The sequence below is a fragment of the Hemicordylus capensis genome, chromosome 14, assembly GCF_027244095.1.
Source record: "Hemicordylus capensis ecotype Gifberg chromosome 14, rHemCap1.1.pri, whole genome shotgun sequence".
NCBI lineage: Eukaryota > Metazoa > Chordata > Lepidosauria > Squamata > Cordylidae > Hemicordylus > Hemicordylus capensis.
The window spans coordinates 8,576,569-8,599,139 of record NC_069670.1 but is presented as its reverse complement, the minus strand read 5'-3'; the positions used below and the strand labels follow the sequence as shown (position 1 = coordinate 8,599,139).

Genomic DNA, 22,571 nt, shown 5'->3' with positions numbered 1-22,571 from the left:
GCAGCAGCAGCGGCGGCAGTGCCCCCCCGGGCATGCCCAAGGTCGCCCATGGCTACTCCCAGACCAACGGCGGGCACCCCAACGGCCTGCTCCCCCAGCGGACGCCCCCCAAGGAGCGGGGCCCCCAGAGGCCGCGGGCCAAGGCCCCTCGGCCGGAGGGCCCGGAGCCCAGGAGGGGGGGACCGGGGGCCTGGGGGCCCGCCCCTGCCGCCAAGACCCAGCGCAGCAGCTCGCTGGACATGGGCGAGGTCTCCGCCAGCAGCTGCTACAGCTACGCCAAGCGGCTCAGCTCCGTCTGGACCAAGCGCAGCCAGTCGGTGCACGGGATGCTGGTGCAGGGCCCGTCCCCCGAGGCCGAGAGGCCGGGGCCCTTCCTCGGCGTGGACGAGCTGGAGGAAAGTGTGGTATGACCCACAGCCGGCTCCCTGCAGTGGGGCTGGGGACCCCCTCCACACCCCCGCCGATCTGCCCGTGAGCGAGGCTGCGGTCAGCCCAAGTGGGGGGCAGGAACAGAGATGCTTCTCCGGGGCAGCTGGGGGCTTCCCACTGGATGCCTGGGAAGTTCAACAGCCACTCCGCTTTGGGCAACCAGGCCTCTGACGGAAGGAGCCCCCCAGCTGAAGACGAGCACAGCACGCGCCTTGCTCTGGTGGGGGGGGGAGAGCGGCTCAAGCTGGAGGGGCAGGACCCTGCTTTGTCCTTGGGCTGGAGGGGAGATGGCGGTGGGCATGCTGGAATCCTTGCAGCAGATGGGTGGAGCTGGAGAGGAACAAGATCGCCTTTTTTTAAAAAATGGCCCCAAAAAAAGAAAACCAGAAAAAATGCTCATAAAAGAGTCCCAAGTTTTCTTTTACAAGGACTAGAGATAATGTGGGAAGCAGATACTGGGGCGGGGGGGGGGCAGGGTCATGTGTATGTTCTGTGCTAAAAGCAGGTGTGGGGGGAGAGGGGAAGGGGGGGGGATCAAAAGGCCACACCAAGTTAAACCCAAATTCTGTACCAAGGAAAGCCGGAATTCCGAGATCTGTATAAATTGGGGATATTTGCATATATCGGTTTACTTCTGCATAATTTATTCTGCTGTTGCTGAGTGATTTGCGGGGTGTGTGTGTGTGTGTTGGGGGGAAATGATGGAAATCATCTTCTGTCCCTCACTCTCCTGGCTCCAGGTACTTGAAAGTTGATCTGCCGTCATAAGGTCTAGAAACTTGATTTTATTCCCCCCAAAACAAATACTGGGGCAGGGGGGCGGGCGGGGGAACCACACACAAAATCTCAGATTCATGCACCGAGTGCCAATTGCTGCATTTGTCAAAGAACTCTCTATTAAGCCCTAGTTAGGGAAGCAACTTCACAGTCTTAAGCTGCCAGTGGAGAACTCAAAGCAGGTTCAGTGACACCCATCTCAATTTTGTTACTGAGCGCCAGCGGCTTAAACCTGACCCACACGCCGGATTTGGTGGCGGGGGACATGGTGGAGAGGGGGGCAGTTTTCTTGCGGAGCAAGGGCAGAGTGGGGGAGATGCAGGGATGGTGCAGCTGCACCTCTTGAACCTCTGCCTGGATATGCAGGTGTTACCAATTCAGAGAATCTGTCCACAGGAGGGGGGCAGGTCAAGAGGCAACCCTGATCCCATGGGCCGGGACTCGATGGGCCTCCTTGGGCCTGATCCGGCAGGGCTGTGTGCGCAGCAGAGAAAGAGGCTGCCTCAAGGTCATCCGGCCTCTTCCGGGAAGGCGCTCAGCGCCACACCATCCTGAAACCCAGACGGCTCCCCCCTTGGCCTCAGGCCCCCTTTCAAGGCACCAGAGAGCCGCCTGGCAGGCAGAAATGCACCCGGTCCAGCCCCTCCCAAGCGGAGGGCAGGACTCCTCCCGGGCACTCCCGGCCTGCACCCCCTGGGTCAGCTCACCAAAAACCAACCGCCCCCGTCGCCAAATGGCCACAGCTCCGCCGGCTGCTCTAAGCAAAGGTTTAAAAATAACCCAGCTCCCTTCTTCCTTGGGGAGGGGAGGGCTCCCTGCCCCCCCCCCCGCCCGCCCCCCTCCAGCTGCGCACCCGAATGGTGATGCGTCCCGACATCTCTCAGATGGCGGCTGCTGCTGCTGCTGCTGCAGGACTGGCGGATGAAGCCGAGTGTGAGACTGAGCAAGCTCTGTGTGTGTGTCTGTGTGTGTCCCCTTCAGTGTGGCAGCTGGGCTTCTGCTGGACCCTTTCCCCAGTGGTGGGGGGCGGGCGAGAAGGGGGCCAATCCTCCCCCTCCCTGCAAGGCAGGCTCCGACACAGCCGGGGCAAGGGGCCCCTTGGACCACCAGCCAGCCTCCTCGTGCCCAACCACAGATGCCATCAGCCAGGCTGTGGGATCCGCTTCCAGAGGGGGGCCGAGGCAGCAGTGCCAATTGTGGGGGAGGGACACCCCCCCTTTATGCAAAGTTCCCGGGGGTGGGGACTCTGTACAGGAAAGTCCAGCCGGGGGGGCGGAGCGGCAGGGTGTGCATGGAGACGTGCCAAGGCCGAGTGACCCACGACTGTCAGCCTAGGAACAGAGGCAGCCGCCTCCTACCGAGTCAGACCCTTGGCCCACCGAGCTCAGGCCTGCCTACCCAGGCGGGCAGCCTCTCTCCCCGATGCCAGGGAGGAGTCCAGGTGTTTTGGCCTGGCCTCCTAAGGAAGGTGCTCCAGGCCCCCGGTCATCTGGGCTGCCCTCTTCGGCACCTTCCCCAGTTCTTCAATGTCCTTTTTGAGATGCTGTGACCCGAATCGTGCGCAGTGCTCCAGGTGTGGCCGCACCACAGATTTGCATCAGGGCATGATAAGACTAGCCTTCTTCTCTCCAGCCCCCTTCCTCACGATCCCTCGCACGGAATTGGCCTTTTCCACAGCTGCTGCCGCACATGGAGTCGGCCCTTCCAACGCGCTGCCCACCCCCACCCCCAGATCCCTCTCCTGGCCCGTCACCCACAGCTGGGATCCCTTCAGCGTATCCTTGAGGTTGGGGTTTCTTGTCCCGATGTGCATCACTTTAGCCCTTGCCAACACTGAAGCGCATTTGCCACTTTGCCGCCCACTCCCACCCCAGTCCGGAGAGACCCTTTTGGAGCTCCTCACACTCCGTTCTGGATTTCACTACCCGGAAGAGCTGGGGCGGGAGGGGGGAGGAAGCCCAGCCCGCCCCCCCCCCCCCGGTGACCCAGGATGACCCCTCCCTGCTCCTGGGGGCCCGGCTGCCTCTCCGACTCAGCCGCTTCAGAAGGCAGAAACACGGAGCAGGCAAACTCCCTACTGCCTGCCGGACGGACGGACGGACGGACGGAGGGAGGGGGGAGCCTTCCAGCCGCCAAGGGAGCCCTCCGGGCGAGGGCCCAGGAGGCCGCTGGGACCCCCAAGGCTGCTCCCTCAACCTCCGCAAAACAGCGATCCGATCCGGCAGGCGCGAAGGGTTGGCGTGAGGAGGAGGAGCAGCAGCGAGCTGGTGGGTTTGCAAGGCAGACGCGCGGAAGGCACCGGCACGGTAGCCAGTTTGGCAACGCTGGCTTGGGGTTGCCATGGCTTTCCTCTGGCTCTGCTCCTGTGCCTTTCAGAGCAGAAAAGGGGGCCGGTTTTGCCGGGTGTGGAGAAGTTCACCTGCTGCAGGCCGCGGTGGAAGATGGCAGCCCGCCCCGCTCGGGCCCCTCGCCCCTCCGCCGGCCCCGGCTTCCCTCCCGCAGCAGGCGCGTCCCTGGCTGCCTCCTGGGCGCGTCCCTCTCTCACTAACAAGGTGCCATCGATCATGGCCGGGACGCGGCTGGCTGAGGCCGTCTGGCCGATTAGCGCCCCATTGCCGCTTCCGGGCACACCAACACGTTTCCGTCTGGGGGTGTCCCGCCCGCTGCTCACAGCCATCCGTCACCGTCCTCCCCACGGCAGCCACGGGCGGCCCTCCCCTCTGGCCCTGGCCTCACTCCGTGGCCTGAGCGTCTCCGGCGGGAAGGAGAAGCGCAGGGACGGGCCGAGGCGTCCAAGCACCTCCCCTGCGCCAGCCCTCAGGACAACCACCACCCTGCCAGGGAGGACCAGCGCAGGGACCGGCCGACCAGTCAGGGCTCTGGCCGGTGGCAGCCTGGCCCAAGGCCACCCGGGAATCCCACGGCGGCGGCGGCGGGAGGAGGACCGGGGGCTTCCTGAGTGGGAGTCCGGCTCCTAGGGGGCATCCTGCCTCCGGTGTAGGATTCCAGGCCCGGCTCATGGGCGGCCAAGAGGCACCAGTCCCACCGTTGCTGTGGCCAGCCAGAGGCCTCCAAACAGGGCAGGAAGGGAAGAACCTCAGGTACACTGCCTCTGAACACAGAGGTTCCACCTTGAGCCCTTCTGACTGGGCTCTGGCTGGCTTCCCAACGTCTCAGAGCAGCAGAGGTGCCGCTAGCCGAACCCTGGGCCAGAGCGAGCCCTGCAGGAGCGCCCCTCCTCCAAGGGAGGCTTGCCGGGCATCAGCCTCGCTGCCTTCCCGGCACCAGCTGAGGGCCTCTGTCTTTGCTGCGGCCGCCCAGCAGGCCACGGAGGAAGAAGCTGCTTCGAGCTGGCCGGCTCCCTTCCCCTTTCCTTGGGGCCGTTCTATGCCCGGTAGCTTTTCAAAAATGGCTCTGCTGTGTTCTTTCACGATGGGCAACGGCCCGCGGCTCGGACGGACTCGCAGCCGCTCTGAGATCTCCCGAACGGAAGAGCAGCCCCGATTAAGCGGCGCTGGCCAAAGCGAGGCATTCCGCCGGCTTGTGTCGGGACCTGCTCCCTGCCTCCTCCCGCCTGCCAGCTGCTCTCCTCGGGCGCCTGGGTGAAGCCGCACAGGACAGGCGTGGCGGGCGCGAGCCTCCCACAGAGGGAGGGCCACCCTCCTGGGGCTCCTCTGGCCACGGACCCTTTCGCGGGGCGCCTCGGGCCTCACGAACCCCAGCTGTCCCGGAAGGAGAGGGAGACTCGACTAGGCGCAGCCCTTTGGCGCCCCGGCGGTGGGGCGGAGCTGGGGGCAAACCGTGGGCCCCAGCAGCCTTCTCAGGGGGTCATTGGGACCCCTGCTGCGGGCAGGGCTGAGGTCTGCTGCCCAGAGGGGCTTCTGGACCTGCTTGCAAGTCCCTCCGTGGCTCAGCAAGGCTGGTGCAGGTGAAGGCACACTGCACGTGCTCAGGGGCCAGGCCAAGGTCCCTGGCCAGCCTCAGCGGCTCCCTGTAGGCCCCCCCCCCCGGTGCCTCTGGGGCGACCCCTGCAGACCTCGCCCTTCCCACCCCCACCCCCGTCCGTTCTCCAGCTGGGTTGCTTTTTGCATCAAAGGGGGAGGCGGCGGCGGCAGGATGGCGTGTAAATTTCAAGTGACAGTTTCCTTTTCTGCCTGGAAGGCCTCGGAGCCCGGCCAGGATTATCGACTCTGGATGCTGCTTGGGCGGCTGCCAGCGCCGGAAATCTCTGGCACTGCAGTGGCTCAGGCGGGGAGGGGGGAGCTGGCCCCACGTGGGAGGCTGGCTCAGCCTCCGCCTCCTCCTCCGCCGCCACCGCTCAGAGAGAGGCCTGGCTGGCAGGGGGCAGGAGGCAGCATGGCTGGGCGGGGCGACCCCAGGGCAGCTTGGGGGGCCAGGCCTCACTCCGGGTCAGCAGCCGTGGAGGTGCTGGCGGCAAGAACGCCTGCCCAGGCGATCAAAATCAAGGGGGACGTGACTCATAAAGCCATGCATGGGGTGGAGAAAGGGGAGCGGGGGGGGAGTTCTCCTCTCTCTCTCTCTCTCAACACGAGAGCCTGGGACAGGACACAGGACTCCTCTTCGGAGAGGGAAGTGGGACGCCCGGTGGCCTGCCTGTCACTTGGGTCCCCCTCGTGCTGCTCTGTGATCTCCTCCTCCTCCTCCTCTTAACCCCAACCGCCCTTCTGCGGGGTCCCTGAGCAGCCACTGGGAAACCAGTTGGGGTGCAGCCCTGCCCAATTCTGCACCTGAGGCCCATCTCCAAGGCCCCCGGCCAGCCCCGGCCAGCATCCAGCTCCCTCCGCCCGGGCGGCTCTCCCTGCCCCAAAGGAGGAGGAGGAGGAGGAGGCCCGCCCCCGACCCGGCGAAGGGCACGGAGCAGCGGCCGGGACAGCGAGGGCTTCTGCTTCCCTCTTCCGATGCAATCATTTTCACCCAAGGAGAAAGGGAAGCGGAGCTGCACGCGCTGAATATTCAACAGCCGCCCACGGAAAGCGGACGTGGCCCGACACGGGAGGAGGAGGAATTAGAGGCCTTGTCAGGAACGGATGCTTCAACGCAAGGGCCTGTCAGTGAACGTCAGGGGGTGCCGCCGGGGTGCCAGGTCGTATCACCGCACTGCGAGCCCGACGCACACACACCCCCCGCCCTGCTCGACACCCTGCAGCAGCAGCAGCAGCAGGTGGAGTGCAGGAGGATGACGCCGCGTCTCCAGGAATCAGCATCAGGCTGGGGCCCGGAGAGCCCAGCCAAGGCACCAGCGGAACGCGGGGAGAGCTGGATCAGACCCAGGAGGGTCCGTGCTTTGGCCGACTCTCCATTTGTAGCATTTCCTCCTCCTGTTTTCTCTTCCGCTCCGCTTGGTCTCTCCACCCCTGCAGCTCACTGGGCAAAGAGGCACCTTTGAACGTGGCGGTTCTCTTTTATTGAGCAGGGGGAGAGTCACTGGCCCTCTCCGTCCCCAGCACAGCACCCCTCCAGTGGCTGTGGCTGGGGTCTATTTTAGGTCTATTTTATTTCATGACGGGGGTTGACTACAAGCTTGGCGAGCAGCAAACCCCCCGCCCCAAAGAGCAAGAGTCAGGCAAGCGGCCCCCCCCCCGGAGGGAGCCCTCTGGAGCCTGTGCACCTCCGACAACCAGGTGTCTCTGGGGAGCCCCCCGACTGGCGAAGGGCCCTCACTGCCCTCCTTCCTGGGCCCAGAGACACCTCTGTCTCCGCCAACCATCCCATGTCCAGGAGGGGCCAGAACTCCCGGTGAGAGAAGCAGACGCAGCCCTTCCCTCGGCTGGACACCCAGCGCGGCCTCCTCCCTTGCAGCCCCCCCCCCCGGCCATGCACGGGGCCCTGCAGGGCTGTATGTGGGCGCGGGGGGCGGGGAGGAGATGGCGCAGCGCAGACCAGCAGATGTCCAGATGCCGCGGCTCAGGGCCGCCCAGCGAGCGCCCCTCCCAGCAGCCAAGGCCAGCACCTGGCCCAGTGGCCAGGGAGCAAAGCCCACAGATCCCAGCCCCGAGGAGGCCACCTCCTGGTGTCTCTGGCCTGCGGGGGGGAAGCGGGTCACGGGGACAGGTCCAGCAAGGGACGGCCTCCTGCCATCTGGCAGAGAGAGAGAGAGTCCTCTGTGAGGAGCAGCTGGGGCACCCGGAGGTGGTCTGGAGCCAGCAGATCCTGTGGCATATACCAAGCAGCTGCCAACGGCTGCACTCTGCACATTCTCAGGGGCACGCTTGGTGTCAAGTTTGCAGATGACACCAAACTATTTCGGGCCCTGAAATCCAAAAGAGATTGTGAGGAGCTCCAAAAGGATCCCTCTAAGCTGGGCGAGAAGTTGGCCAACGCGGCTCAGTGTAAGCAAGTGCCAAGTGATGCATCCTGGGGCAAGAAACACCAGCTCCGTCTGTGCACGGATGAGGTCTGAGCTGCCAGTGGCTGGCCCAGAGGGAGGTCTTGCCTAACCGGCAAGGCTCCAGCGTCTGGGGAGGCGACTGCGGGGGACAGGATCAAGGTGTATACAATTATGCACGGAGCAGAGAGGAGGGACAGAGAGAACTTTTCCTCCCTCTCTCACAACCCTAGAACCAGCAGTCATCCCAAGAAACCGAAGGTCAGGAAACTTAGGACCAACCAAAGAAAGTCCTTTTTCACACAGCGCATAATTAACCCATGGAATCCTCTGCCACAGGATGTGGTGATGGGGCCAGATGCCAGGGGCAGGACAGCGGGCGTGCTCCCAGAGGCGGCATCTGGTGGGGGGCCCCTGTGGGCCGGATGGGCCTGAGGCCGGACCTTAGGAGCCACAGGACACAAGCCCTCCCAGAAGCCCAGGCCGCACCTCTCCGGCCCTCACCCCAGGAAAGAGTCCAGCCGTCAAGCAAGTCCGTGACGCAGTCCTGCTGCTCCCAGCCTGAGGCCCGGAGCGCCCCCCCTGCATCCCCACCCCGGGCCGAAGCAGGGCCCTTCCGCAAGCCCCGCAGGAGATCGGCCAGCGCTGAGCGGCAGCCTTGCCTCCCCCTCTCCAGGGCCCGGAAGCACGACTGGCCCGGAGCAGGGGAGGGGCTGGGCGGCCACCGAGCACCACCCCGCAGGCAAACTGGACTGACCGGGAACCTCTTGCTTTCAGAAAAACCCACAGAAGGCCCAGAAGGACACAGAGCACCGCGTGTGAGGAGGGAAGCCAGGAACGCCAAACCACACCCTCACTTCCCCCGGAGAAGCCAGCCGGGAGGCACGGAAGCCCCTCCCTACCTTGACGCCGCGGATCCGGAACTCTGCCAAGGCCCTGCCCATCTTGGAGGCGGCCGTCGGGTGGTCTTTCCCGTGCGCGATGACCTTCACCAGCAGGGAGTCGTAGTGCGGGGAAATGAGAGCCCCCTGGTAGGCCGAGGCGCTGTCCAGGCGGATGCCCATGCCCTCTCCGCTCCGGAACACCTGGAGGAGGAGGAGGAGGAGGAGGCGGCCCAGGAGGTCAGAGGGCTTGCCGAGGCCGGAACCTAGGCAGCAAACCATGCCCCCCTCCGCGGCATTGCCCAGCATGCCTGGAGTCTAGCTAGCAGCTAGCCCTGCGGCCCCATAGGGAAGAGCGGGGCGGCTCCCTCCCACTACTGGAGCAGTGAGGCTGGTGAAGGGGGGAGGGTGGCCTGGAGGCCCCCCGAGGGGGGGAGGTTGAGTGGGGGGCTGCGGACACGCACAGTGGAGTCTGATCTGGCTCGGCACTGAAGGCCACCCGGCTCTTCCCCCCCCCCCGGGGGACAGTTTGGTCTCCCCTGCCCAGTTCTGCGCCTGGCTGGGGGCCTCTGGCCCCACTGCGCTCGCCCTCAACTGACGCCCGCTTATAATAGGGCTCCAGGGAAAGGGGGGAGGAAATGCCCCTCCGAGTCCCAGAGACCCCGGACAGGCGGTTCATGCCTGTTGCCCAGCGAGTTCTGTTTCCCACGGCCTTCTGGGGTCATCTGCTTCGCTTTCAGCGCCATGTTTTACGTGGCTTTCTTATGCTTGTGGATTCTGGCCGGTGGTGGCAAGCCCCACAGAAGGCAGGGAAGACATTCCCAAGGACCTTGAAAGGGCTGAGCAGGGAGCAGACACCGGCTCACGGCCAGACGGACCCAGGCCCAGCGCTGCCCTCCTCCTTCCCATGCGCGGGCGCTGCCCAGGGTCCTGAGGGGCCGGCCTCCCTGCCTGGCTCTTCCCCAACCGCTCTCTCGCCTCAGCCTCCCCCCCCACTGCAGAGCAGACCCCACTCCGAAGCCCCCCCCCGCCGCCACCAGGATGGAGCCCCAGGCTGGAGAGTGGGGGAGGCTCCTCCACACTTCTTGCCCCCACTCAGCCAGACAGCCGGCGCCCCCCGTGGAAGGGGCTGCAGGATCTGCTGGGCAGAGCCCAGAACGGATGGCTGCGGTTCTCTGGCCGGCCCTCCAGCCTGCGGTCAGTTTCCATTAGTATCTGGAGTCCGTTCCACTTGTGTCCCGCTAATGCCCCCCCCCCGCTCCTGGGAGCACCAGCTGCCAGGAAAGGGCCTCGGAGGGGAAGGCTGTCCGGCAGACGCAGGGCTGGCCGCAGCAGAGGCTCAAGAGGAGGAGGAGGAGGAGGGATCCGGAGCTCACGGCATTCTTCCCGCCACGCTGGGGCCTGCAGCCCAGAGCCCCAAACGGAAGTGACAGCCCCCCCCCCCCCCGGGGTCAGGCTGAGCAGCCCACAGCATGCCGAGTGGCGTCACGTCACCGGCCTGCAGAGCTCTGTCCCGGGAGCCGGCCACTGGCACACAGGCCTGGCTGCTGGCTCACTGCACGGCTGCCGTCGGCCTGAATCGCGGCGTCTCCCCGGCAGCAGAGACCTTACAGGCCACGTGTGTGTGGAGAGAACCCAAAGCCGGGCTCCCTGCCCTCGGGGCACTCAGCCCCCCCCCCGGAAGAAGTGCCCGCTCCGTTCCGCATAACCGCTCTCCTCTCTCCGATCAGAGCCACCTCCGCTCTTTGCCAGTCATGGAGGCCACCCAAAGAAGACCTCCCAGGACATGCTCAGGCTGGCTGGGCTGGGCAGAATCCCTAGCAGAGACCAGCTGCCTCTCCGTGGTGGAGTGGCCCGCGGGCGCTTGGGGGTGCCCGGACCGGGAACGGGGCCGGCTACTGACCTTGTGCGGCCGTTGCCGGGCCAGGGCCGAGACCCTGCGCCCCTCCCCAGTGTGGGGAGGGGGACTCCTTTAGCCCTCCTCCCCAGCCCGGACCTGCTGCCGGGCCTCCAAGGGGATGACCCGCCCCACTCCCCCCACCCCACAGTGCCCAGATGGGGTAGTGGAGGCTGGGGCAGGCTCCTCTGCCAGCCACCCTCCTGCTCCTCCTCCTCCTCCTCCTCCTCCTCCTCTCCAGGCTGGAGCCTCTTTGGGAGCTGGCCGTGGTGCTGAAACTGCAGCCCTGGTGCATCCCCACATTTCTGGAGTCTGCCACGGCCCAGGAGGGGAGAAAGGAGCTCTCGCCCCATGGAGGGGCCAAGCCGGAGCCTGGGCTGGAGCCCTTCGTGCCCTTTGGGGCCAGGGGGCCATTGCAGCCCTTGGTCTGGGTAAGCCCCTTTGGGGAACCTTTTTGGACAAGTGCTGCACCAATACGCCCCACCCGCAGAGCGCTGGGAGTTCCCAGGGCGGAACGCTGCTCCACATGAACACCAGACCCAGATCTCCCCACACGCAGAGACATCCGAGGGCTCTGGCCCAAACCCCTCCCTGGCGCATTGGCCTTCTGTCTGCAGAGCACCTTTTTGCTGCCGAGGAGCCTCCGGCCGAGGGGCCCGGCCATTCACACTGGTAGAAGGAAGAGAAGGGTTTGCACCTGCAGTGTAAGTTCCTCAGGGCAGCGACCTGCCCTTCTGTGCTTTGCTGAGTGATGGCGCGACAGAAAGAAAGCCGACATGGGATGATTTGCCACGGCGAGACCCCGAGTCCCCCAAGGCAGAGGCCTGCCAGGACCAGGGCACAGTCCCGATGCTGATGCCGCCCAGAGCACATCGGCGCCACGGAGTGAGGGGGCGGCGGGGGAACGGCAGGCCGGGCACAGGGGAAGACGGGCCCCAGGGGCACGACAGACGCTGGCGCTGCTGCTCCCCGGCCTCCTTGCCTCCCACCCCAGCCCGGCGCTAGAGAAACGGCCTAGGAACTGGGGAAGCAAAATTATGCAATGCACAGATATGCAAATCTGGCTCATCTGCATGCTCCAGAGCAGAAGGTGAAGATTCCCCTTGCAGAAAGAATACAGATTCCTTTTTTAAAAACAAAAAAAAAACACCACCGCCCTGAAGAACAAGAGTGCAGCCGCCGCCCCCCCACCCCCCCGCTCTCCAGAAAGGGGCCCCTCACTGCAGCTCCACCTGGAGACCTGAGCACTTTGCCCCAGAAGATGCTCATTTGGGATCTGAAAGGAGAGACAACTTGGGCACATTTTCCTCCCAAAGAAGATGTGAGGCAGGCAGGCAGGCAAAAGGAGTCAGTGCATCCTGAGCCCATGGAACTCACTGCCACGGGATGTGGCGGTGGCCTCGAGCTCAGCTGGCTCCCAAAGAGGAGTGGGTAAATGCACGGCAGAGGAGAGGCCAACCTACGGCTATTGGTCGTGACAGCCAAAGGGAGCCTCCATGTGCAAAGGCAGTCTACTTCTGAGCATCAGGGGTGGGGGTGGGGAGCAACCACAGGCCTTCCTGGCCTCCTTGTGGGCTTCCCATGAGGGCATCTGGCTGGTCCCTGTGGGAAGCAGGAGGCCCATCTCCATCCTCGATGCTCAAGAACAGGCTGAAATGGGAACGGAGGAGCCTCTGGACATGTGCCAAATGCCCTCGACTGCCCGGGGCTTCGTCTGGGACTGGACCCTTCTGTTTCCTGCACCCGGTGCTGAAATCCAGACAGACCTCCCTGCGCCCCCCCCAGCCCCTGAGCCCCGGTCTCCTGCCCCCCTCAGTACTCCTCTCTCGGTGAGGCTCCCTCCTCCTTCCATGGCACCGTGAGCCACACCCTGGGAAACGCCTCGGAGTGGAGATCAGGGCCCCCAGAAAGGGCACCGGGGACTGGCGGGGATGCCCGGCCAAGCGCCAGGGGTGGGCTTCGGCAAGCCCCATCTCTGGCCGGGGGGAGCCAGGGGCCAGCGTCATGTGGCAGGCCTTCGGGGGCTCTGGAGTCAGCCCGGCCCTGCCGCTCTCTGGCCCCGTTCAGCGGCACCAACTCCGGGGCTGCCCTCCCTCGCCCTCCGCCCGGCTCCGCGTCCTTCCCAGGGGCCCGGGGCATGGCTGGCCTGCAGGAGGCATGCCTTGGCCCCCCTGCCAAGGGGGCTCAGGGGAGCCGAGGTGGTGCTCCCCACTGATCTGCACAACAGCCTTGTGGGGCTGGTCCGTGACGACCCGGCGCCTTCCACAGCTGAGCAGGGATTTGAACCCGGGTCTCCTCCCCCCCCCCCGCCGCCACCCCAGTGAACCAGCGGAGGCCGGGGGCTGCCTTCGGAGCCTGCCGATTGGGCCTCATTGACCTCGACTGCACTGCAGCAGGGCCTGCTGCCCGGGGGGAGGGCGCCCGTCCAGCGCCAGGAAGGGCCCCCCTCCTGCTGGTGAAGAATGCAATTAGCAGAAACGCCGGCTGATTGGCAGGGCAAGGTCAGCCAAGCGCCGGGGGCTTTTTTCCACCGCAGTGGCGGCGCCCGTCTCTTCCGAGGCAGCCGTGTGGGGGGGGGGGCTGAGCCCCCAAGACTTGGGTGTGAAATCCACAGTGGTGCTGATGAAGCCGCGCTGCCACAAGTGGCGCTGGGGCCAGGATCCCACTTCCGGAGGAGCCCAGCCTGGGCCTTGGCTTTGCTCGCAGAAGTTCGGGCGGACTGCAGAGGCCCCCCACTTCTGGGGCAGGATCCCAGCAGGGAGTCCACTCTGCCCTGATGCTTTCCGGGTCCCCAGGGGCCTGAGGCGATGCAGGCCGTGCTCGGCCAAGACACCCAGCGCCAAGGTGGGGCTCGAGAAGCTTCCTCCTGGTCCCGGGAGCCAGGGCTGGGCGTGGGCCGGGCTGCCTCCCGCGTCCCCTCGCATGCCGTGGCGAGGCTGCCGGCAGGCACTGGCCAAGGAGGACTCCTGCTAGCCAAGGGCTGCAGGGCTCCAGGCCCCTTTCTGGCCGGCCGGCTGGCTGGGAGCGCTTGGTCCTGGTTCCCGGAAGGCCCCACACACGGAGGCCCGGCTGGGCAGCTCCTCCCACCCCGTGATCCAAAGGAACCTGGGCAAGGGAGGACAAGGGAGGGCGGGCAGGGCGCCAGGCGAGAGGCAGGCCCACAGGGTGGCCGGCCCCGGTGGGGAGCCCTCCAAGGCCCAGGGAAAGGGCAGCCTCCTTCTCTGGTGCTCAGCCGTTGGCCAAGGCACCAAGCGGGGCAGCCGGGTTCCAGGGCTGAGGGGCAGCCCCCGCCTCCTCGGTGTGGGGCCTCCTCCCCACACGGCCTGAGCCACCAGGCGGGTTCCCCAGGGAGAAGGCGAGCCTGGGGCTGCCGCGGGGGGGGGGGGGGGGCTCCAAGGTGTCCGGCCTCACTCGGAGGCCTCACTCGGCAGCCGGGCTAGTCAAGGGAAGGGGGACGCTGCAGGAGACGGCTGCGCCGGCACCTCCCTCCCAGCATGGCCACCAGGCATCTCCCCCAAGACGGGTCTCCGGGCAGGCGCTCTCCCCAGGACAATCCTCTGTGCAGCCACCGCCACCACCAGGAGGCCCCCACTCTCCGGGAGAAGAGGGGCCTGGGGGGCGTCCCACCACTTGGCAAAAGGCAGGGAGGTTCTGGCACGGCAGACCCCTTGGCAGCACTTTGCCTGGAACTGGCCCCCTCAGGAGCGAGCAGGCGGGCAGGACACACACACACCCCCGCCGCGTGGCAGGCCAGTGGTCCCGGGGCCCCTCCCTGGCGGTGGCGGCAGCAGCATCTCCGTGCAGGCAGGGCTCCTGCCGGTCAGCGTAGGCAGCGCAGAACTCGAGGGGCGCAGGGTCTGGCCCGGCCGGCGGCCGCTCAAAGGGCACCTCAGGTGTGGGGCCGCCCACGGAGCCTCTCCGGCCGCAAGCTGCTGGCAGGGCCTGCCGGTGAGTCTTACAGCCCTGCAGGGCCTGGCTGGCAGGCCATGAAGGAAGAAGCCACCTTCCCGCAAGGCCCGGCCCTGCTGCCTTGCTTGCCTGGGGAGGGGGGAGCAGGTCTGGTGCGGACTCCTGGAACGCCCCCCCCCCAATGAAAGAGGGACAGAGGCGCTTTGTCCATGCGAGGCACTCAGCGCCCCCAACAGGTCACCAAGCGCAGATCTCGCCGGTTTGCCTGCCGCCCTCCCAGGCCCTCATCTGCATTTCGGCACCTTTGTGCCGGCTGCCTTTACATGATGAGGGATGAAAATGTCAGGGAGGAGGAGGAGGAGGGGAGCCACCCGCCCAGAAGCGTCTCTGGCGCTCAGGAATCCAAAAGGGCACAGCAGGGTCTGGATGCATTTGCAGCAGCAGCAGGTCAGCAGGGCCCCCCCCCCCCCCCCGGCACTCGCACACGTGTCAGAGAAAGAAGCCTCAAACAGGGAGGAGGAAGCAGCAGGAGGAGGAGGAGGAGGAGGAGCTGGCAACCCCCCCCAAGCGCTTGGGTCTGGGGGCAGAGGGGGCCAATCAGATGCCTGCAAGGGCATCAAGCCCCTGATCCCTCCCTCCTCCCCCCCCCCCCCGCCGCCTGCTGCTTTGGGGGAATTTTTAGCCTGGACTGTCAAACTGACAACATGCGACACGGGCGGGTTTTTCTCCTCCTCCTCCTCCCCACACTCAGCTGAAGATTGCACAGGCCTCCGGGGGGCGGGGGGGGGGGCTGTCAGCCTTTGAACAGCCCACCACACGGCTGCTACCCTGCCTCCCCCCCACCCCCCGGAAGCTTGTGGGGGCAGCTGCTTAAGGAATCGCCGTAGAGTGGATGGTTCTAAAGTGACTGCGCGATGCGTCCCGGCCTCCAGCTGTCCCACAATGCACCGAGCCACGAGTACGGTGCAGGGGCAGGGTCCCCCGGGAGACGGGCGCTCTAGGCAGCTGTCTCTGTGTCCCTTCCGGGGTTCGTGGCCGGGGCACGAAGCTGGGCCAGGTGGCTCCGATTCCGGCGGCCCTCGCGCACGGCCTGGCCTGGGCTGGCCTCCCAGCAGCCGCCTCCTTCCTCTCGCCCACCAGCCTCCCGCAGGTTCTCGGCCGGGGGCTCCGATGGCCGGCCAGCCGCCCCTCCGAGGAGCCCTGCCCGCCCCAAGCAGTCTGGCGGGGCTGAGCCGGAGCTACCTGAGCCGAAAGGCTGCCCGTCCAAAGGGCTTTCCCACCAGGGAGGGAGGGAGCCAGCCAGATTGGGGGGGCGGGGGGGAGAGGGCTTGGGAGGCCACATGCCAGCCAGCCAAGAGGCAAGGGGAGCCTCCTCCCTGACCCACTCACATCCGTCCCCTGTGGGGCCAGGGCAAGACAAGCGGCAGGAGACCAAGGCACGGAGGGAGCAAGGAAGGCCAGGGCGGCTAAGGGGGAACCTCCACGTTCAGAAGTCGTCTACCTCAGAGTACCACATGCCAGGATGCAAACATTACGGATCTTTCCCCTCTGCCAGGGGACCCACCATTTCAACCAGAGAGATATGGGGGGGGGCCCCAGAACAGGCCCCGGGTCCCTGCTCCATCAGCGGGGCACCCAGGGGACAGGCCAGCCCCAGACAAATACCAAGGCCTGGGCTGCCGCTCTTGGGCTCCGCCTCCCCCAGGGTCCTCGAGCTGCTGCAGGGCACCCCTACCTGGGGGCCAGCCCCACATGCCCCTGGGCCGTATGTGGTGCAGGCCTGCCTTGGAGGGAAGCAGACCCTGGCCAGAGGAGGGGCAGCATTCCCTGGGCACAGCCAGCCTCCGCGGGGGCGGGGGGCCTCCGAGCAGGACCCCTCCCCAGCCCAGCCCAGCCCAGCCCAGCCCAGCCCAGCCCAGCGCCCCCTCCAGCTGCCCTCAGGCCTGGCAGGGGCCTCTTCCCCGCCCCCTCCGAAGCCCCCCACCCCCTCCGGGAGCCCAGTGGCGGGTGCTGACTCAATTAAATTAAGGATGCCTCTCTCTCTCTCTCTCTTTTAATCATTAAGAGCCAGGGTGCAGCTAATCTACTCCTTTTCAAGCTCCTAATTAGCCCTTTGATTAATTATGCATCCTCAGCTGTCTAATGGGCCAAGGATTGCTGAAGAGCAGCGCCCCCCCCCCCGCCAAAAAATCCTCCAGCTCTCAGCCAGCACCAGTCAGGAGGGGGCTCAGGAGGGGGGAGGCGAGCAGAGAAGAGCCTCTCCCCAAACCACGACGGAGCCGGGAGCAGAGGCTGCTTCCCAGAGGAAAGGCCTGGCGAGAGCGCAAGACCGGGAAGCGCCTTGGGGCAGAGACCTGGGAGGGGAGTGTTTTGCCCCCCGACTAGCACCAGCCCCGTGCCGGGCGATCCAGCTCCGACTCTCGCCTCGGCTCAGGCAAGTCCTGCCTCGTGTCCCAAACCCAGAAGACCCCTTTGAGCAGAACCACCCTGCGCCCCCCCCCCCACCACCACGGGAAGCCCCTGGCAGTCCTCTGGGAGGCCATGATCCGCCTCCAGCCTCCTGCGGTGGAAGGGGGCAACCCAGAGGGCTCGCTCGAGTTGCCCTCACGTGCCAAAGAGGCAACCCCCCCCCCCCCCCAGCAACTTGCCTCTTCTGCAGGGCAGGCTGCCGCGAGCATGAAGGGGCCACGGAAGACTAAAGCGCCCTCTGAGCTCATTGCCCACCTCCGTGCAGGCGGCTGCAGGAGCATTCAGAGGGGCAGGGAGCCAAGCCAGCCCACAGAGGGTTCCCGCTTCAGAGCCACTGGCGTATCGCGACTCACTGGAGAGGGAAGGCCAACTCTGCTTATGCTCAGAGGCTCTCTCCTCGCCAGCCCATCTGCAAAGACACAGAAAAGCACCCCCCACGCGCACGGCAGGCCTGGGAGGGAGCAGGACCCGCTGCTGCTGCTACTGCTGCCCCCAGCGCCCCAGCAGGATCCGGCTCAAGCGGGAGGCTGCTGTCGGGCAGTTCTGCCCCCCCCACCCGCCGCCGCCGCTGCTGCTGTCACAGGGAGTTATCTCTGAACGCTGCCACGCTCTGAGCGCACAAGGCCCTGACATTTGGGAAACAAAGTGCGGCCGCCGCTGAGACTGCCTCCGAGGGACGCTCCTCGCAGCAGCGGAGGGCAGCGCGGGCCAGGCCCAGGAGGAGGAGGAGGGAGGCCGGCCAGCCAGCCTGTGGCTGCCTCCTGGTCCCGGGACGGTGGCGGGCCATGTGCCCACAGGGCGGTGCGTCTCCAGGCAGGTGCTCTGCCGCCCCAGAGGGAGGAGGGCTGGCCGGGCCCCCTGAGCTAAGCCTGGCTGCGTGCTAGGAAAGGGAGGCTTGATGGGCGAGCCTGCTCGAGATTCCCCTCCTGACGGGATGGAGCCTCGGGAGGCTGCAGAGAGAGAGCGAGCGAGAGCTGCAGCCCGTCAGAGCGGGCCAGAGCGGGCTGACGCTGGATCAGGCCACTCACCCATCCGGCGTCAGGGAGGGCACACGCCCAGGGCCCCAGGGCCGGGCCGGTCTGGGGAAGGCGGCCCTGGAGACCCTTTTCCGGGCTGGGTGGCCCCGTGGCTCAGGGCAAGGCAGCCTCCCAGCCGGCTGGAGGGATGTGGAGAAAATCTGGGTCACCGGACTGCAGAGCGCCAGGCGGCTCAGGGAAGGCAGCCGTGGCTTCCGCCCACACGCCCGAGCCCAGCGCCCCCCAGCGCCCCCAGCCCCCCACCCCGCGATCCAAGCAGGCTCCGTGGGAGACGACCCCCCCGCAAGGGAGCCGCTCCTTTTACACAGAGCAAGCGAGAGCGAGAGCTGCCTGCCTGCCTCCTTGCGCGCGAAGCTGTTTTCACACAACTCGGCAGCGGAAGCCGACACTTGCCTGTGAACCGGAGGGGGGGCGGAGGGAGGGGCTGCAAATCCCGGTCCGCACAGACCCTGCGCCTCGTGTTTGCTTGTTCCCCAGGGCGGCAGGCAGCTGCCACACGCTCCGGGGCCAGAGGGACGCCACTCCCAGGAGACGGGGGCAGCCTCCGGGGGTCGCCTGCGTCTGATCAGGTCTGAGGTCTGGGGTCGGGGGGGGACGGGGGACTAGAGCCACACCCAGGAGGCTCCCGAGGCCCCCGGGGCTTGAACCTGGAACGCTGGGCCCCAGAGCACTGTGGGGGCCCAGGCGCAGAAGGGGGCAGGCACAAGAGCAGGCCTGCAGGATCAGGCCCCGGCCCCTCGAGCCCAGCCCCCTGGACCCCCTGCAAGGAATCCTCAGAGATAGGGGCCCTGGGCCTTGGCCCCGGGCCCCTAGCTCCCCCCACGGTCTCCAGGAGAGATGTGGGGCAGCAGCACACGGGCACACACAGCAAGGCTCAGAGCAGGCCCACATGCAGCCCCCCCCCCCCCGCCGGCAGTCAGTTCCCCACGCAGGACTCCCCCCCCCGCCCATTACCCCCCCAGGCAGGTTAGTGTCTTCACTCTGCCAAGCAGGACTGGGGGGGGGGCTGCTCAGGCTGGCATTCATGCTTCCCCCACAAGGGGGCAGACTTCTAGTCGCGGCCGTGAGGGGGGGGTTAATGGGGGAGCCGGGGGGGGGTCAACGGGAAACTGACCTGCATCAAGTCATCCTGAAAATGCTCCCCCCCCGCCTGCAAAGTCAACAGAGGTGGGTGGTTACTCTGGGCTCCTGGCTCAGCCCACCCGCCAAGCGAGCCCCTCCCAGGGCGCAAGGCCCTCGCGGCCCCCGTCCCGTCCGGCCGCAGGCAGTGGCTGCCCGACAGGCTCTGGGCCCCCCCCTCCGCAAAGCCCCCTCCCTGGCAAAAGCTGGCCTCTCCTGGGGCCAGAAGGAACAGCGCCAGGGCGGGCGGGTGGGCGGGAAGGGGGTGGGTGCTGGGTGTGTGTGTTGGGGGGGGGGGAGATATTGCTGGCAGTCTGAGCTGGAGAAACACGCAGAGGCAGCCAGAGGGCCTGGCGGGGTGGGGGGTGGGGGTGGGGGCAGCCGGGAGGCAATCGGGGGGAGCGGGGGGGAGGAGAAGACCCACACGCATCCTCCCTGGGGGGCAGTCTGGAGAACTGCAAGGAGACGCCGCGCTGCTGTGAGCATCCTGAAGGCAACCCAAGTGCCACGAGAGGGTGACGGGCAGGAGCTGGGCTGAGCGTCGGCAGGAGCCCCCTCCTCACTCTGCCAGCTGGCCCTCGGTGGGTCACGGACCCCGGCCAGGCCAGAGCACCTGCGGTGGTGGCCACATGGACCGCACAGGGCCCACAGCAGGAGGAAGGGGGGGGGAGCTCCCAGTCCGGGGCAGAGAGCCCTTCGCAGGCGGCAGGTTTCTCATGGTACCCCTGAACGCGTAACGTGTGAATGAGACGGCCGTTTGGCCGAGCTCCCGTGGCTAACAGGCCCCCCATCCCAGCGTGACCCTAACCGGCCCCAGACAGGGAGGGGGCTCACGCCTGCAGAATCGGGGCCAGCCTGGACCAAACACTCCATCAGCCTGAAAGCACCATCAGCCATCATAAGGATGATTATTTTAATTACATCTCCCCGCAGATAAAATGCTCAGAGTCTTATACATGTTTGGAAAGCATGATTACGGAGACCCCAGAGCCCCCCTTCCGACATCCCCCCCCCAATTTCTGGGATCCTGAGAAATGGAGGGTGAAATTGACTAGAACAAAAAGGAATTGACTAAAAGCCCTGAAGTCGTTGGGCTTTGGAAAGGCAACGCAGAGGAATGGCCCTCTCCCTTTGGAATTAGTCCTTAATTGCAGAAGATGTCAATTAGCAGGAGAGACTGGCGGGGGAGATTTAGGGTTGCACCGCCCAGGCCCCCCCCCGCGCGCCCGCAAGCAACAAAGCAGAGCCGGGGAGGGAGGCAGCCACCTGAGGGGGGCATCCCCGTCTTCCGGGAGGGCAGGGCAAACACCCTCCAACTGCTCCTTGGCCAAGGAGAAGGGGAAGGGGGGCTGGAGGCCACTGCAGGGCTGAGCACACGCAAAGCCTGGAGCCCCCAGGAGAAGCGCAGAGCTGGGTGGGCTCCGGGCTTCTGTCCCCGAAATGTCTCCGCTGGGAAGAGGGCTTCTGCCACCCCAGGAGAGGCTGCTGCACGGACAGGCCAGACCGGGTTTGCAACGGAAAGCCTCTGCCAGGCTGGGGCTCCACCTCCGCCACTTTTTGCCTGGGGCCCTTTTCAGGTGGGTCCCACCTGTGCTAACACGGCCCCCCCTGCCCAGCCCCCCTTCCCGTCCTCTCCGGTTACTGGGTCCCCAGTATCAGCAGTCAGAGAGACTGCTCCTGAATAGGGGGGCTCCATCTCGGCACCATAGCCATCGATAGGCGTTGCCACACATATGCCCACCACCCTCCTCAAGCATCTCCGCATCCTGTGGCAATGAATCCCCCCGGCCCACCCTGCAGCTCCCCGGGTGCTCACGGGCCCCTCGCGTGCTCCGCCTGATCTCTCTCACGGGGAAGCCGCCCAGCCGCCCCTTCCCAGGCTCCAGCAGGGCCTGCGCTCCCCGCGTGCCTCCGCCTGTGAAGGCCGACAGACAGCTGGCCTGCCAGGACACCCCCGGAAAAGGTCAGAAGAGGATTTCTCATGCTGGGAGAAACAAGCCTGCCCCCCCCCCCGCTGCTCTCCCCTTGTGTGCTGCACAAATCACATCACAGCTGTGCACAGACACACACACACACCCCCGCCGGCGGTGCCTGAAGACGGCGAGGCTTGATCCAGGGCGGCCTGGGGGGGGGGCCGCCTCCCCAGCCCAGATCAACCTCTCGCCCCACAGCCTCTCCCCCTCCCCGCTTGGCCAGTGGGGCTAGGCTGCCTCAACATTTACACACACACACACACACACACACACACACACACACACACACAGACCCCCTGCCTGCCCCAGACCCCTGCTTTGACTGGCAAGAGCAGTGCCGGAAGGAGACGGCGGAGACCGGAGGAGGAATCTGCAGCCACAGACAGGAGGGAACGGACAGCCGGGCCGGGTGGGGGGAGCAGGGCTCCTCCGTGACCACGGGCCGGGTGGGGGGAGCAGGGCTCCTCCGTGACCACAGACCGGCCCCCCAGGAGTCAAAACCAAAGGAGCGCGTTAAGGAAGCCCGACGGAAGCGGAGGCAGCACATCGGCCCAGGCGGGCCAGGGGAGGCCCGAGACGCAGAGCCGGGCCGGCCCCCAGAGCAGCGCCTGCACTCGCGGCCTCAAGGCACACTGGACTGCCCCCCTCCAGACCTGGGGCAAGGGGGGGGGTGACTGCCGCCACATGGGGCCTCCGTGGAGAGAAACACGGCTCCAGCCGGCAGGGGCTCCGGATGTTGCTGGACGACACTCCCTCCATCCTTTGGCCCCTGTGCCCGGGCATGATGGGAGTTGCGGTCCCACAACATCTGAGGGGCTCCTGCTCAGAGCTGAGACAGGCCCCCCCCCAGCATCCCCAACCTCTTGCCCGGCGTGTGGGCTTCCCGCTGGGGCCCCTGGCCGGCCGGTCCAGAGGGCAGGATGCTGAGCCCAGGAGACCCCGGTCGGAGCTCCCCCCCCCCGCAGGACTTCCCCCATGGCCGCCTGGCAAGCTGGTCACTGGAGGGAGGCCCACCGGGGAGCCCCCACCCCAGAGAGCATCCAGGGACCAGGACCCCTCCGGTGTCCACAGGGGGATCCCTTCTGGCCGCCCCGGATGTCTGCCTGCTGGCCCTTCTCTGATTCCTCCCTGGGGCACATTGGAGCAGCCTGGCTCTCTGCCTCTCAAGCGCCTGCGGGGGGGGGGCGGTACTGAGGAACCCCCCAGGCCCCCTCAGCCACTCTCGGCACCTTGCGAGGGGCATCAGTCCCCCCCTCCCCCTTGCTGAGCCCCAGCCCTGACTGTTCCTTCAGAAAAGCGGGGCGGGGGGAGAATATCTCGACACAGGGGCCCGGTTGGAATCCCCCCCCCCGTTTTGCTTTTTTGTGCAGTGCCTTAGTGAAGCTTCGATCTAACTCCTCTCGTCTGCCGCTGCCTCCACGAATAAGTGCTGCAGGATTCTTGAGAGAGAGAGAACGGCTGAGGCGCTTTCCATCACGCAGCCCCCCCCCACACACACACACACCCCACAAGAGCCTTCGGGTTTCCACTGCGAAATTTGGACGTCTGGCTCTCTTTTCCATAATAGGGTTTTTTTGGGTGGGTTTTTTTGCAACATCCCCGGAGAGAGGAAGAGCGAGGCCTGTCTCTGAAAAATGCAGGATTCTGCTCTTGCAGGTGCTGAGACAGTCCACACCCCCCCCCCCACACACACACCCCAGAGGGCGGCTCTGTGGGTAGCCCCCCCCCTGCCCT

The 22,571-nt window shown here is 66.3% G+C and overlaps 1 protein-coding gene across 3 annotated transcripts in view; it reads right to left on the bottom strand.

The window, feature by feature from the left end:
* Positions 1–22,571, bottom strand: part of PC (pyruvate carboxylase) — a 68,315-nt gene that overhangs the window by 18,379 nt on the left and 27,365 nt on the right. For all 3 annotated transcript variants that reach the window (XM_053277601.1, XM_053277602.1, XM_053277603.1), the window contains one exon: positions 8,455–8,637. In XM_053277601.1, the coding sequence (XP_053133576.1) occupies positions 8,455–8,637 (183 nt within the window). The remainder of the gene's footprint in view (positions 1–8,454; positions 8,638–22,571) is intronic.